Genomic DNA, 16,751 nt, shown 5'->3' with positions numbered 1-16,751 from the left:
AGGGAGAGTAAAATTTAAAAATCTAGTACTTTTTAAATAAAAAACAGAACCATGAAGCAATTTATTATCATAATATTGATCTTTCAAAAACATTGTTTAAGAAATAGCTGCCATGTTTTTGTAAAAAATAAAATATTTTCTCTTCTCTTTTAGAAAAATCTAGACACTGTTTGATTGGTAAAGCCAGTATTGTGCCCTTGGGTGTGTTTCTTTAGAAAAGAGAAATTCTTAAGGTGGGGGGAATGCTTGCTAGAAAAGAAAAACCTTTATTATGTAGTCATAACATGTTATAATTAAAATAATTTGTTTTAGGTAAAAGAATGTTGTTCTTTGCTAAAATATAGTCACTTATGTAAAAATAGGCTCTGTATTTCAGGTAGAGAAACTCCTGAGTTATGAAAGATGTGCTGTTTTGTTGATAGTAGAATGGGCTGTGTGTGTATGTGTGTTAAAATAGAAAACATTTTATAAAAAAGCATCAGATTAAAATATAAGAGCTAGGTTCTGGAAAGATGTTTCTTCCATCTGGAACTCCAAGCAAGGTATCTTTGCAACCATTCTTCATACAATATTGTTGGAGCTTGGAAGCAGCCTGAGAGATCTTGATTCTCTCCACCTTTACCTCAACTTCAGTTGCTCTGCCAAGCCTTGCATGATGCTAGGGCTGGAGTGGGATGACATAATAGTAGGCACTGTCCTTCTCAGGAACTGAAGCTGGTCAGGAGAGTTATCAGTCCTGCCCTAGAACGGATCTGAGAAACCTCACTCTTAACTGAAACAAAGGAGATCTGAACACACATACAGACACACAAGCATACAAAGTTTAGTCTACAAACAAACAACATGGAAACAAGCAAAACGAAACAAAAACAACCAGTAGTCTCATGTTTGGTAAACTCAAAGACCAAAGACACCATTTACTGGGATACAGGTACATTACTTGGCAAAAACTGTTGAGAAAACTGGAAAGAAGTTTGACAGAAATTACATTTAAATCATTATCTTCCAACATAAACCAAGATCTGCTCCAAATTGATAGTTGATTTAGATAAAAAGGTCACATCATAAAAAATCAGAGAAAAATATTTCCTTTCCTGCTTCTTTTTACTTTCTTACAACTCAAAGAGATCAAAGAAGGAGGGACAAGACATACATGTATAAAAATATTTATTGTAGCTCTATTTGCTTTTGCAAATAACTGAAAACTAAGGAAGTGATCATCAGAGAACAACAGCTTGACAAATTATAGCACATGAATTCTTGTTCTTTCAGTCACGTTCTGCTCTCCATAACCCCATTGGGGGTGTTCTTGGCAAAGATACTGGAGTGGTTTGCCATTTCCTTCTCCAGCTCATTTTATAGAGGAGGAACTGAGGTAGACAGGGTTAATATAGCTAGTGAGTGTCTGAGGCCAGATTTCAACTCAGGGAGTTGAGTCTTCCTGAGCAGGCCCAGTGCTCTATCCACTATACCCACTAGCTGCATCTGTATATGATTGTTCTTGCTTTATCTTTGTAGTTAATATCTTTTTGTAAAAGCTAATGTTAAGTGGTTACATGGAATTGAGACATTAGTAATTGGCCCCCAAATAAGGGGGGGAGGGCATGGCTTGTGAAAGTTCTATCTGCTACTATTCGAGTGCTTCTTTGGAATAATTAGGGACAATAGAGCAGACCTAGCTCTGGGAGAGAGGACCAAAACATATATGTTCCACAAAGAAGACATAAAGATGGGAAGTCTCAATTGTGCATGCATAGTGGAAGGAAAAGGAAGAGGTACTAAAGAGCACTTTGAATTATAAAATAGATGTGTCCCTTTCTGGAGAGAAAAACTGAACAATCTTTGGAATTTAAATCTGATTGCACAAATAAATACTAACCACGCCCCTTGGACTAATGAGGAGAATGTCTTCCCTGGGAGAAAGGCTGAGGGATGGAACCATAGAGAATTTGACATTTCTTTAGAGTTACTTTTGGGGTTCAGTGAAGTGTGGAACCACCAGAGTTAAGTTGAACTTCCATGGTTTAATTCTTATTAGACCTAGAATTTAGTTAGTGGCTAGCAGTGCCACCTGGTGTCTTCAAATGTTCAATCAGCCTTCCCTTTCTTCACTGCATCATACTTCTATACCCTCCAATTTCCTCAAAGATGTAAGGACTCCCTCTTTTTTTCTGTTCATCTAAGAGGGAAGTTGGCATGCCTTTTGAGCATATATACTTGGTTGAAGAAGAAATATAAACATGATATTCTCTATCTAGGCTATTGAAAATTGTTTGCTCTCATATTCACTGAATCATAGAATTTCAGAGTGAAAAGACTCTTCACTAGTCACCTGGTCCAACCCATACATGAAAAAAAAATCCCTTCTGCCATACATTTGACAAGTGGTCCACTGGCCTTTGCTTGAAGACCTTTAGCAAGAGGGAATCCACCCCTCCCAAGGCTGTCCATAGAATTTTAGAGAGATGGAATGAGAAGTTTTTCCTTACATTGATCTGAATATCTCCTTGATGCTTCCAGGTTTTCTTCCTACTTCTGCTTTCTGGGGTCAACCAGTAAAAGTTCATTCCTTCTTCCAAATGAGAACTTTTCAAATATTTAGGATCTATTATATCCTACTAGAGATTTCTCCAGAACAAATGTCATCAGTTTATTCAACGAATCCTCAGATGGCATGAATTTGGGATGTTTTAACATTCTGGGAATCCTTCTCTGGACATTGTCCAGCTTATTAGTGTTGTTTCTAAATTACGAAATGCAGTACTGAACACATTATTCCCCAGATGTGATTTGACAAGAGCAAAATACAGAACTATTATGTCCTCATTCATGGAAATTGGGCTTCTATCAATGAAGCCCAAGAACACAGTAACTTAACCAAAAAGTCTCCCTTATCACACTGTTGATTCATTGAGCTTGCTGTTCACCAAAACTCCTCATTTTTTTTATACAAGCACTGTGATTTTCTCAGTTTATACTTGGAGATTTTTTTTTTAACCCTAATGTATTCAGCTCAGCGTTCTAGATTAATGAAAAAAAAATTGCAGAGAAAAGTGGCCTAACCTCTACCAGACCTCAAACTATATTCTAAAGCAGCAATCAGCAAAACTCTCTGGTACTGGCTAAGAAACAGAGTGGTGGATCAGTGGAATAGAGTAGGTACATGAGATACAGTAGTAAATGATCATAGTAATCTACTGTGTGATTAAGATCATCTCTTTTTGGATTGTGTTGGTCATGCAATGGTTAGCTATTCATTTCTGTTTTGTCTGATGTGCAAATTTTATAAGCATGGCATCAAGGCCTTCATGTGATCATTGATAAAAATGTCCAGAAGAACAAGGTCCAGCAGAGAGCCCTGGGGACAGTCCCCTAGAAGTCTTCTTCCAAGGTGGCACAGAATCCGTAAGAACTACTCTTTGGGTCTAAATATTCAATTTCAATTCTCTTGCCCACATCTCATCAGCTGTTTTACAAAACAGCATGATGTTTTATTGAATGTTTTGCTAAAATTTAGGTAAACTTTATCTGTAGTACTTGTAATTTACCAATCCAACCCAACCAATCATTTCCTACCATGTGCAAGGAATGCCTTGTTAGGTGTTACATAGTAGGGAGACAGAGACAAAACAGAGAATAGTCCCTATGCTTAAGGAGCTTACATTCTATTGAGGGTTACAATATGTTACAATATACATATAGTATAGTATGATGAGGAGGAAAAAACACCACTCACAGGGATCAGGAAACACTGTTTCCAAATTTGGATGTTTCCAAATGTTGCTAAAAAAAGGAAACAAGGTTAGTGTGGCATGTGTTCTTGATAAACCCCTACTGGCTATTTGTAATCACTGCTTCCTATCCTAGGTGTTCACTAATGATTTCTTAGAATTTTGCCAAGAATTAAAGTTAAGCTCATTTTTCTTCCCTTTGTTGAAAACTAGGACACCATCTGTCCTTTTCCAGTCTTATAGTATCTCTCCCATTCCCTACAGTCTTTGAAATATCCCTAAGTGCCTCAACCACCACATTCACTGGCTTGTTCAGTACCAAAGAAGGTAGTTTATCTGGGTCTGGTCACTTGAAATCAAGGGTAATTAGGTGTTCTCTTACAATAGTACTTATCTGGGGCATCAGTTCCCTCTATGCTATTTTTGTTGTGTACTTTCTAGTCAAAAAGTCATTTTCCTCGGCAAAGAAAATGAAAACAAAATAAAAATTGAGCAACTTTGTCTTTTCCCTGTAGTTAAGTACCCCCCAAAGCACTCAACTTACGTTGTCACTCAGTCCTTTTCTATTTTGTCAGTAACCCTCAGAACTGTGTGTGTGGGGGGGTGGTTTCAGCCTTGTAGTTGGTATTCTACTTCCTGTTAACACCTTGAGAACCACATGACTCTATCCATTTCCTTATCTTACAACTCTCTCCTCCTTATCTAGTTTTACTTCTTTTGCTCTCCTCTCCAGATCCTAGAGTTTAAGTTCTTCAAATTTCTCAAATCCTCCCAAACTCTTTCACAAATTCGATTTCTGTACTCCTCATTTCTAAAACCCTCCAAGTACACTTGACAATAACTTTTTCAGCTCCTATATGTTCTCCTCCTATACAATCTTCTCCCATTAAAGCTAAGTAAGGGTGATTTGTCTGCCTGTCAGAAACCATAGGTTTGTATTTCTGGACCAGACCGTTAAATATAGAGAAGTACTGGATCAGGGGGCAACTAGGTGGCACAGGGGATAGAACACTGGGTTTGGAGTCAAGAAGACTTAAGTTTAAATTGGGCTTCAGACACTTACTAGCTGTGTGATCCTGGGCAAGTCACTTAATGCTTGTAAAATGAGATGGAGAAGGAAATGGTAAATTTCACCTTACTGATTGGTGACTCCCTCTCCAGATCACCATTGTGGGAGGTGTCCAACCATGCTTAACACACTTCTGGCTCAAGTCTCTCCCTGGACTTCTCCACTTGCCTTGGGTAGGTTCCCTTCTCTAGCTTCTCTGTAAGTATGGTCTTCCACCATTAGAATACAAGCTCTTTGAGGGTAGAGACTGTCTTGTTAGCTTGTATTTGTATCCCTGGCACTTAGCACAATGCCTGGAACATAGGAAAGAAGGAAAGAAACATTTATTAAGCACTTACCATGTCCCATGCATTGTGAGAAGCACTTTTCAAATATTATCTCATTGTATTATCATAAGACAACTTTGGGAGGTAGGTATTATTTTCCCCATTTTACATCTGAGGAAATTGATGCACACAGGTGTTGAAGTGATTTGCCCAGAGGGTCACATAACTACTGTGTGAGATGTGTCTCTGTCTCTCTGGTTTTCTCTTTTATGCCTTGCTGGTCTAAACCTATGATCTTATAATGGACTCTTTTTAAAGTATGGAATGATTTTACCGAGGGCTGGTAAAAAAATATTTGTCTGGACTATGACCTCTTGATCTGATTTTTGCAAACAACCTGGCACCTCTGGCACTGCAGAGATATCGACAGTTCATGGCAGGCAGTATCTAAGAAGCGTGCCAGCAGTAAAAATGATAACAACAACATTAATATTAACTCACATTTATATGTTTTTCAGGTTTACAAAGTGCTTTCCCCACAACAACCCTGTGAGGTAGGCAGTGAAAGTATTATTGTCCCCATTTCATACATGAGGAAAGAAACACTCAGAAAGATTAAGGACTTTGCCTATGATCACAAAGATAAAAATTACTTTAGACCTCTTGACTCCAGAACAAGTGCTTCATTATATCACACTGCTCTTCAATAACAGCTATGGCCTCAGACACCTACATACTGATACATAATATAGGCAATGAACAAGCTGAAACAGAGATTCTAATGTAAGGAAGCAACTATGACCTTCTAGGCATGAGAGACTTAATGGGATGGCATTCATGACTAGAATTTCACACTGGAAGGGTATCACCTTATTGAGAAGCAACAGAGTAGATTAAAAGGAAGAGAATGCAGTAGCACCACCTATTAATGACATAAACTCATGACAGTGGCAATTGTTGGGAGTGGCTATGGGAAGACAGGAATACTTTTGCATTGTTGGTGGAGCTGTGAATTATTCCAACCATTCTGGAAAACATTTTGGGACTCCAAAAGTGACCTATATATACCCTTTGTCCCAGTGATACCATTATTAGATATATACCCCCCAAAGAGGTAAAAAAGAGGAAAGGAATCTTATTTACAAAATGATTTATATATAATAGCACTTTTTGTTGTAGCAAAGAACAGGAAATAAAGTGAGTGCCTGTCAACTAAACCAACTTTGGCATATGTATATAACAGAATGTAATAGAATGCATTGTAAGAAAGGATATAATGGACAAATTCAGAAAAAGCTGGGAGATGATATGAACTGCTACAGAATGAAGTGAGTGGAACAAGTAGAAAAATCTGTACCATGACTACAACACTGTAATGAAAAACAACTTTGAGAGACTCAAGAAGTCTGATCAATGACCACTCCAGAGGACTGGTTAACAAAACATGCTTCCAACCTCTTGAGATTACAAATGAAGAATAAGTCGTACATCTTCAGAAATAGCTAACGTGTGGAATGTTTGACTTAACTATGTTTATCAGTTACAAAGGAGGGTTTAAAAAAATTTTGATGGCAGACTTGAGAAGTAAAGGGAGGGAGATAGTCATCCCCTCCCCCCCACCCCAAGTAGCATCAATGAAGCATTTAAAAAGTGCAAATAAATTAAAACTCTGAGGTACCACCTTATACCTATCAGATTGGCTAAAATGATGAAAAAGAAAAATGATAAATGTTGGAGAAGATGTGGGAAAGTTGGAACACTAATGCATTGTTGGTAGAGGAGTGAACTGATCCAACAATTGTGAAGAGCAATTTAGAACTATGCCCAAAGGGCAATCGAATTGTGCATACCCTTTAATCCAGCAATGCCACTGTGAAGTCTTTCTCCCAAAGAGATCATAAAAAAAGGGAAAAGGACCATCGTGTACACCAATATCTACAGCAGCTCTTTTTGTAGTGACAAAGAATTGGAAATTGAGGGAATACCCATCAATTGGGGAATGGCTGAACAAGTTGTGGTATATGAATGTAATAAAATACTATCATGCTATTAGAAGTGATGAGCAGGCAGATTTCAGAAAAACTGGAAAGACTTTCATGAACTGATGCTGAGTAAAGTGAGCAGAACCAGGAGAATACTGTACACAGTAATAGTGACACTGTTTAATGATCAGCTATCATAGACTTAGCTGTTCTCAGCGATCCAATTATCCAAGACAATTTCAAAAGACTCATGATGGGAAATGTTACGCACATCTAGAGAAAGAACTACGGAATCTGACTGAAGATTGAAGCATACTATTTTCATTTTTTTTGTTTTTCATGTTTCTTCCCTTTTATTCTGTTTCTTCTTTCACAACATGTGAAATACATTTCACAAATGTGGAAATACGTTTAACATGATTGCACATGTATGACCTATATTAGATTGCCTGCTGTCTTGGGGAAGGGGAGAAAAATTTGGAACTCAAAATCTTATAAAAAAAGAATGTTGAAAACTATCTTTACATTAATTGGGAAAACAAAACACTATTTACAAAAAAATTGCAAAGAACAGAAGAGAATGAGATTCATCAGGAGATACAGTCAAGAGGCACAGTTTTGGAACTTATGTGCTCAATGCATCATAGGCTTAAAAATTCCAAGCTATATATAACAGATTCATAGTTTCCTATACAATCACCTTTCCTTTTCTTCTTTGTATATGCAAATACCCTCAAATTTGAAATAAAAAAATTAAATAATAAAAAAAACAAACTTTGAAGGATTTCAGATCTTTGATCTCCTCAGTGAGCAGCTATGACTTCCCAAAAGCCAGATGAAGTGTTCTTGACAGAAAGCTGACGGAGTAAAGGCGCAAAATGAGATACAAGAGACTGGCTTCATTTGTTTTGCTTGCCAATAGCTGTTACAAGGAAGAGGTTCTTTTTTAGGCGAGGGGCTGTTAGTAAGTATGAAAGAGACGCAAAAAAGACAAAGAGCCTCAATAAAGCATTAAAAAATATACAGAACAAAAAAAGACACAAACTGCACTATTATGTAAAATTAAAAAAGTAAAGTACATTTCAACACATACTCAATTTCATCTACAATCCTCTTTTTTTCTTTGTATACTGAGAATCCTTTTTGTGGTGGATTAAGCTGATTAAAAAAAAAGGATATACATATATATTTTCATGTGAGAAAATTTAGTTGCCCAAGGACAAGAAAACGGCGGGGTCATTTGGATGTGGAATGTAAAAAAGAATAATAGCCAGGACTTATATATCACCTTTAAGTTCTGTGAAGTGTTTTATGTCATTTAATTTGTAGTGGGTATAAGACAGAGGATGTCTTGGACAAGAGGATAATTAGATGAGGAGTTTGGGAAACATCACAAATCTAGTATGGAAATATGCTATTGTCGTGATGAGAAACTTCAACTATTTGAAAGAATCTTCTGGGGTTTTCTCTTTGCCAGAACCATTACAGTTAAGAAATTTTGACTGGTCTAAATAGTTTCATCCCTTAAAAGATAGAGGAAGTATCAAGATGATTAAAATTTGGGATTTAGGAACCCAACTCTGACATACATGCTAGATTACATGCTAGAATGTTGGAAGTTGAGGGTCAGATTTTCAAGCATGCAGAGAAAGAATGACCTAAAATTCTGTAGGAAAAATCAGACTAGAATGAAATTTTGAAGACCTGTATACAGATAGCTTGATTTAGGGATGTTTAGCCTATAGAAGAAAAGACTTAGGAGAGGTAAGAGAGAATAGCTTTTTTGAGTATCTGAAGGGTTATCTTGTGGAAGTGGGATTCAATCTGTTCAGTTTAGGCCCAGGGAGCAGTACTAGGAATAGACATGGAAACTGTGAAAAAGCAAATTCAAGCTGATGTAAGGAACAATTTCCTAATAATTAGAACTATCCAAAATTCAAACATTTCCCTAGAAAGTGGTCAGGCAGATACTCTCAGGGATTGTGTATTAGGGATTCTTGGTCCGTGGCAAATTGGTCTAGATGTCGTCTCTGGCCTCTTCAAGCCCTTAGTTCCTGGGAAATTAAATCTTTCAAAGTATATTAACTATACAATCACTGTATCAGGGAGACTTACGTAGATATTAGATCATATAAAAGATTTAGGAATTTGATGAGTGCAAGGTTGATCAGAATGTCTAATGTTTTCTTAGGGAACATTACTGAGATTACAGCGTTCAGTCTGAAAGTATTACTGTATTTTGCAGTGGTCATCACATTTTACAAAGGATACTGACAAACTGGGTTGTCTGGAGGTATATGTCCAGAATAGTGAGAGGTCTGGAAGCAATATTATACAATGACCAGTTAAAGAAACCAAAGATGATTAGACTGGAAAGAGACTGGCTGGGGGTGGGGTGATGTTAGTCGTCATCTGTTATATGAAGACCTGTCACATGAAAGAGAGAATAGACTTAGAAAGTACTAGCAAGTGGAAGTCACAAGGCAGCAAAATTTGGTTCAATATAAGGTTGCTAACAATTACATCTGTCTCAAAATAAATGGTCTCTTTTATAAAGTATAAGTCTTAGTACTTATAATAAATTCTTTGCAATCTTTGAAATTAAGTTTAGATGATTAGCTGTTAAAGATGCCTTGATTAAAAAAAAGCATTATTTCTCACAGTAAGAATACTTGGTTTCCTTTTTTTGCTGTAAATTTTCTAAAAAGTCCCTTCTTCTGAGAAATATACAAATTCCACTGTGCTTTCTTGCAGACAAAAGCAGCTGTTTTTTTTTTTCCAGGCAAATAAAACTAGCTAGTGGAGATTTTTGCACTGAGTGAAACATGGAATTAGATAAACTTTATAACTTCCAATTTTCAAGATTCTATACTTTCCTATCCTCGTTTTTCAATATTTTCTTCTATGTATCTTATATGCACTGAAATGGACAATCATTACTTGAATATCCCTTTCATTTTCCGACCTTCATGATCACTCTGCCAGGGAAGGATGAACACCTTTCTAACATATGTTGGGCTAGTTCTTTAAGGGGGAGGAGGAGGATGGGCATTTGACTTTCCTGATACTTGAAGAGGGAGAAACGGAAAATCTAACTTATGGGGAATTTGGTGTCAAAGGTTTCTATCATAGCTTGGGGGTTTTCTGAACTAGTGTGGCCAGTTGCCATGGGTAAATGTGGAGTAACCATTTTTATCTGAATTAGTATCTTTTGAACTTTAAGAATTCTTTTTATCTTTTGCAACCAGTAAAGTTATTTTTGCATTTTATGTTCCAAGAGTTCCTTACTGTATTCTAATCCTGAGCCTAAATCATTAGACTAGCATGGGGAAGCCTACTGGAGAATATTGCCTGAAGTAACTTATCTTGGCATTACCACTCTTTTTTCAAGGCCTGATGCGGAAATGCTACCACTTCTTTGAAAGTTTTCCTGATTGTTTTGGAAATGACCCCTCTGCTTCTCTAACTTCTATTTGTACTTGTCTGGTAGGCACTTATCATATATTGATTTGTGCATGTATCTTTTTCTCACTTAATAGGCCCTACCTATACTCCTCTTCAACCTGAAATTTAATTGGTATTAGGAATTCCTGGTGTGAAAACTCATTCTCCTTATGCAGATTGAAAGTCTTAGAGAATTGCCTGGGGAATTCTGGGAAGTTAATTGACTTGGCCATGGACATACAACTAGTATGTGTCACAATTAGGACCTGAACCTAGTTTGTGACTCCAAGACTGTTCTATCACTCTACCACACTACCTCTACTTAATAAGCAATTCTCAAAAAATATCTGATTGGCAATTTGATTTATATAACAATAAAATATAAAATCAGATGACAACTGATATGATCATTTTTGATTTCCAAAATAGCAAGTCATATACAATGTCTTCAACAGGATTAATTGTAGGGATAATTACCTAAAATCACTCTGTAGTCTGACCATATTAAATGTTCATTAAGCTGTTGGTTAGTAATATTGTAAAATGTTAACAGCTTGAAGGCATTTTAGAAAGGTCACCTGCTTATGCAGATGAACAGACAGTGAAGTTACCTGACTTTGGAGACACATAGGTAGGCAGTACTGGTATTAGAGCTCATATTATATAGGTATATATACACATATATATGTACATATATATATAAAACTTACAGTTTTCTACTCTTTTTTACTACACTAGCTACCTTTAAAGGAGCTTCGTATCTGCTAGCTGATAATTTCTTTTTCCGCCTTCTATGACCATATAAACACACTGCATTATATCCTATGTTGTTGTTCAGTCATTCAGTCATGTCCAGCTCTTTGTTACCCCATATGGGGTTTTCTTGGCAAAGATATTGGAGTGGTTTGCCATTTCCTTCTCCAATGAATTAAGGTAAACAGGGTTAAATGATTTACCCAGGGTCACACAGCTAGTGTCTGAGGTTGGATTTGAACTCAGGTTTACCTGATTTCAGGTCCTGTACTCTTTCCACTAAGCCATCTACCTGCCTCTACATCCTGCATGCTCAATTCAAAATCTAATAAAAATTATAATTTAACATAAAACCAGTCCTATTGTTTATACTTTAAATAATTCTTGCTGTACTTGTACAATGCTTCTTTTATTTTTACTATTATGAAAATTGTTATTTTTTTTCCTGAGAGGCATCATGGCATCAAGGATAGAGTGCTGCCTGCAGAGGCAGGAAGATCTGTTACGTCCTGCCTTTGACTTATTTAGCTGGATTCCTAGGCCAGTCTTCAAACTTCAGTGCCCCAATCAGCTTTAATACTAAAAGTTGTAGAGAAAGTATATTGTTAGGGGAAATTCCTCATAGTTAGCTTTCTATACTGATAAAATCACAAGGCCTGGTAAAAAAAAAAAAAGAAAATTACTATTGTATAACTTTAATTTAAGGTACATTATTAATAATGAGAGTTAAAATGGGCTACATAAGGAATATAGATGCTTACTTAACATAAAAAGAGTGATCATCTCTCTCTCTCCCCCACCCTTTTCTCCCCTCCACCAAGGAATACTTTAAGAATGTTAGGAACCAGTGAGAACATTTTGTTTACTGTACGTTTTGCTTCTCAAATACAACCTTACACGCTTGTTAGACTTTATCACTGTATAAAAATGTACAGTGGCTTTATTGACATGTACATTCCATTATGTTTACAGCTGCAAGATATGAGGCACACTCAGTATTGCACTTCATTAAAATTTCAGGCTCAAACATAACCTAGAAGTTTAAATGAAATTGCTTTTGTAATTGAGTAATTCTTATACAGGACAAACATTGATATCTTTATATACAGTGTGATGCTTATTACATTAATATGCCTTCCAAACACAATTTTTATAACAGTCTAGGAAATAAACCAGAATATTCTTCTTTTTACCCCCTCCCGTGATGCAGTTACAATTGTACAGGTTTACAAAAAGTCAGTATACAATAACCAATGATTTTTTTTTTTAATTTTCTTTGCCTGACAGCCAGCATCATTTGTAGTCTATGGGCATGGTGATCCTTTTATATCAATTATCTATAAATATTCAATGCTTCATAGCCGATGACTGTAATGGCCACATGCAAACATCTCACAAGGTAGATGTTTTGGTTAAAAAAAAGGCATTTTTTTTTCACAGCAAGAATTATGTACATGGTATTTGGCATCCTTCTTGCACTGCAAATGTTTTTTTTTAATTTTAAAATGGTCCCATCCTCATCCTGAGAAGTGTATAGAGTCCACTGTATTCTCTTCCTGACAAGGGCATCTGTTTTTTCAGCAAATAAAATTAGATGGTCTAAAATGTGTGAGCATTTCTACAAACCCCACAACCCAGAGCAAATTCTTCTCCAGTAAGTGGATGGACAACGTGTAGTGGACATTCTGTTCCTTCCAATTGTTTGCCTTTGGGACCTATGAAGTTTTAAGAAAACAAAAGATTACTTAAGGCAAATTAAGGAATATTGTTATTTGAACCTGTGATTCAATTACAATCATATGAATCAATCAATAAGCATTTATTAAACACCCACTAGGTGCCAGGCACTATGAAAACTGCTGGGGATACAGAGGCAAAAAACAGTTTATGCCCTCAAGGAATTTACAATCAAATAGGGAAGACAGCAAGCAAACAAATATATAAAAAACAAGCTATGTAGAGAATAAACAGGAAGCAATTAAAAGAGGGAAAACACTGAAATTAAGAGGGGTTAGAGAAGGCTTCCAGTAAAAAAGGTAGGATTTTAGTAGGGACTTAAAGGAAGCCAGTAGTGAGGTCAGTAGTGAGAGCAGAGGAAGGAAAGTGTTCCAGGCATGGAGGACAGCCAGAGAGAATGCCCTGAGATGAGAGCTGGAGTGTCTTGTTTGTGGGTCAGCCAGGAGACCAGTATCATTGGATCCAAAAGTACATGAAAACTTCTTTTTGTTTTAGCATTGCCTATAACTGTTATGAGTATATAACCATAACTCATTTCACTGTGGCAGAAAATAATCTTGGCTAAAAAATGTAAGATTTTGACTGTTTTCTCCTCAAAGGTAAAAACAATAAAACAACATTAAGATTCAAGGACCATTAATAATAATTGTTTTCTTAACCTTAGCCCTAAAGAAAGCTAAAAGTGGGAAGAATCATGATTAATGTTTTTTAAAAAATCAAACAGTGCTTGATTTTTATCTTAGCAATCATAGGTTCTTTGAAAAATATGAACAATTCATTAATTTAATTTATGGTATATGTAAAAAAGGAAATGAACCTTTGTGGACAGCACGAATTAAACTAAACTCATTAAAAAACCCAATCATTACATAATTATGAAGTGGCCTCTTGTTTTTGTTCATACTTTTATCTCCTTTCGATAACTGAGTTTAAAACTGGCAAAAGGGCTTTTGCTCCTCTAAAACCAGAACCAAAATGATTCAGTGACACAACCTGCTCGTCTTAAGCTAATTCTGCTTCAGCTGACAAGCCTGAGGTAGAAACTTGACAAAACACAGGTTTCCTCTTGACCAATGTTCTGCCATCACTCTGAGTGAGGTAAACTCTCATCCTCTTCAGAGGAAGATAAACAGCAGAGGACTAGAGCAAGGGAAATAAAGAGGGAGATGACACTTTTTTTTAAATCTCCATCTTCTTATACAGAAGAAAGAAAATTTGAAGGGAAATAAAGGACAAGCAGAAAGTAGTCCCTAGTTAAGAACTATTAGCCAAAGTCTAAGGGCCAGCATCTAAGATAAGACTAGATGCCTATGGAAGTGGGCAGAGAACCACATACAATCACTTCTTCTGTAAAGCAAGTCTCGAAGGACCAGGACAAAATGCAGGGAAAATGTTGAAGCTGAATGTGGCTAGAGGAGCACTGTTAATTACAGTCTTAAATATGTGTACAGTATGGGGATTCTGACAATGAAGATTAAGATTCTAACAGGGATGAGAAGAGCACGTCAGAGGTTTAGTTAGAAAGCAAACTTTGGTTTTGATACGAAGTCTTTATGACTACTTAGGAGAAATTGCTTGTTAGTCCCTTTCCTAGTATTTATTAAGAACTTCTTATATAACGTAAAAAGATATATACTTTACTGTCACAAAAGCAGTAAAGATGCATTTCATCAATATATAATCTATGACTTAGTCTTACAGAGTTTCTGGAGGTACAATGATTAAATGGCTTACACCTCAGGGTCAAAGAGCCAGTATGGGTCAGAGCAAGGTCCTAGCTCTTGATCAGTCATGATGCCTCTTTACCCACTCCTTCTTTGCCCCCTCACCCCCCCACCCCGTCCTGCCCCCTACTAATAAAGAATTCTATTTTGTAAGATGGCAGTTGATTCTCAGGATTTTTGAGAGCAGATTCACTAGAAGGGCACTGATTTAAGTTCACTCACAGGAGAGAGTTCATCTTTGGCAACCCCAAAATGCAAACACATGCTCTTAAAACAGCAGAAGGGCAGAAAAAGAAGGATGGCTATAAGATACAGTGAAAAATGATGTCACAATAAATGAAGACTTTTGTGGCTATTAAAAAGAGAAGATGGGTAGTGCTGACTTAGAACGAATGTCCATTTTCCTGGGGTAATTAAGATGCAGCAAATCTATCTTTTACCTTGGGCAGGTGTACCATGCTGGGTTGGATCTTGAATGTGGATGAGTTTTAGGTGAATGTGTGGTTGGGGAATCTGTGGAGCTGCTTTTTAAACTCATTTGATGACACTTTAGAATTTTTGTTGCCTACACAGGCTGGGAGTCCCTTGGCCTTCACCCACACTCATTATTGATGGCAGTAATTAGAATATTGCTCCCTCTGCCCCTTCAGCTATCCTTTCTACGACTGTGGGGTCTTTCCTTCAGATTGTGGGGCTTCACTTTGACAGCAGTAATGCAAAAATCATTTGAAAATGTATGAAGCTGGCAGATACCATTATGTTGGGAATGCTGTGCTCCAAACCTCACAATGCCCCCAAACTATTTTCCTGTACTGCTTACTTCTACTGCTTTATAGATGGGAGACCTTATCTATCAATCTTTTATATCTTTCTTATCTATCAATCAACAGTCAATCAACTAATAAGTGTTTCGTAAGCCCCATACACTGTGTTAGGCACCAGGGGTACAAAGATAAAAGTGAGACAGTGCCTGCCCTCAAGTAGCTTATATTAATAACATACTGAACTGTGTAAACATACACAGTTTAAAGGATTTATAGGGAATTTTTAGAGAAATGGGTTAACAGGTGAAAAAGCAGACAATTTATATTCCAAATGGAGAACTGGGTAGCAATGTTTGCTTTTCATATGTACTGGATTATCATGCTCTAATATCTTTATTACCCCAGTTTCCTTAGCCTCCTTTTTTGGAGAGGGCATATCTGTGAGGGAATGGGAGCATAAATTTGTGATTTCATTAGTGTACTGAACTCCTGGTGAAGAAACTTTCTTTATCAATGATGATGGGCAACCACTTTGCAACTTATATAATCTTGGAGGACTGACTAGAAGATTAAGTGACTTCCCCAGGGTCACAAACATATTATAGGTCAGAAGTGGGACTTTAATTCATGTTCTGAGGCTGGTTCTTTTGCCATTTTTATATAAAGGATCTAAAATGTGGCTAAAGTTACATGACACTTTATCCTATTCTAATGAAAAAGGCTTACTCTAATAATAATTTTAGAAACAAAGGCCTTATGGTTTCCAGTTAAATATGAAACTAAGATAATAAGTAAAAATTAATCTAAAATATCAAAATAAAAGAATTTTTCCAACAGAATCCATTGTAATCTTATAGAAGACTCCTATGAAACCAAGTGGTAAACCAATTCACATTCTTTCTAGGCAACATGGAAAAATGTATAGTATCTATATATATGATAATCATGACAAAAAAAAAGTTTGATGAAAGCTCACCTGCAGGACAGTGTGGAAGTTCTTCTTTGGGGATGCTTGTCATTCTTTGAAAATCATCATGACATGCATTACAAAAATGGGTTGTTCCAAAACAGAAAAATACAGCCACAGAGCAGCAGTAGCGGCATTTGTACTCTAAGAAGTCTGTACCATGTTTGGGACACATCTGCAGGAAAAGAAGTCAAATTGAATATTAAAGTAAGGTTAACTGAGACTTAAGATCTTTAAACTTTAAACAAACTTGACTCAAAATGTCTCCACATTTCACCCTCATCTATTCTTTCACTTCTGCCTCAGAGAAAGAA

The 16,751-nt window shown here is 36.5% G+C and overlaps 1 protein-coding gene and 1 pseudogene across 13 annotated transcripts in view; both read right to left on the bottom strand.

The window, feature by feature from the left end:
• Positions 1 to 396: 396 nt before the first annotated feature.
• On the bottom strand, positions 397 to 759 carry LOC140512835 (guanine nucleotide-binding protein G(I)/G(S)/G(O) subunit gamma-10 pseudogene; annotated as a pseudogene).
• Positions 760 to 12,146: 11,387 nt separating this feature from the next.
• The window catches only part of MYCBP2 (MYC binding protein 2), a 317,910-nt gene continuing 313,305 nt past the window's right edge, over positions 12,147 to 16,751 (bottom strand). For all 13 annotated transcript variants that reach the window (XM_072622185.1, XM_072622187.1, XM_072622188.1 and 10 more), the window contains 2 exons: positions 16,447 to 16,612; positions 12,147 to 12,960 (listed from right to left, as the gene is read on the bottom strand). In XM_072622185.1, the coding sequence (XP_072478286.1) occupies positions 12,845 to 12,960; positions 16,447 to 16,612 (282 nt within the window). In that variant the 3' untranslated portion in view covers positions 12,147 to 12,844. The remainder of the gene's footprint in view (positions 12,961 to 16,446; positions 16,613 to 16,751) is intronic.

Source organism: Notamacropus eugenii, chromosome 6 (assembly GCF_028372415.1).
Source record: "Notamacropus eugenii isolate mMacEug1 chromosome 6, mMacEug1.pri_v2, whole genome shotgun sequence".
Classification (NCBI taxonomy): domain Eukaryota; kingdom Metazoa; phylum Chordata; class Mammalia; order Diprotodontia; family Macropodidae; genus Notamacropus; species Notamacropus eugenii.
This window is presented reverse-complemented; position numbering and strand designations above follow the sequence as displayed.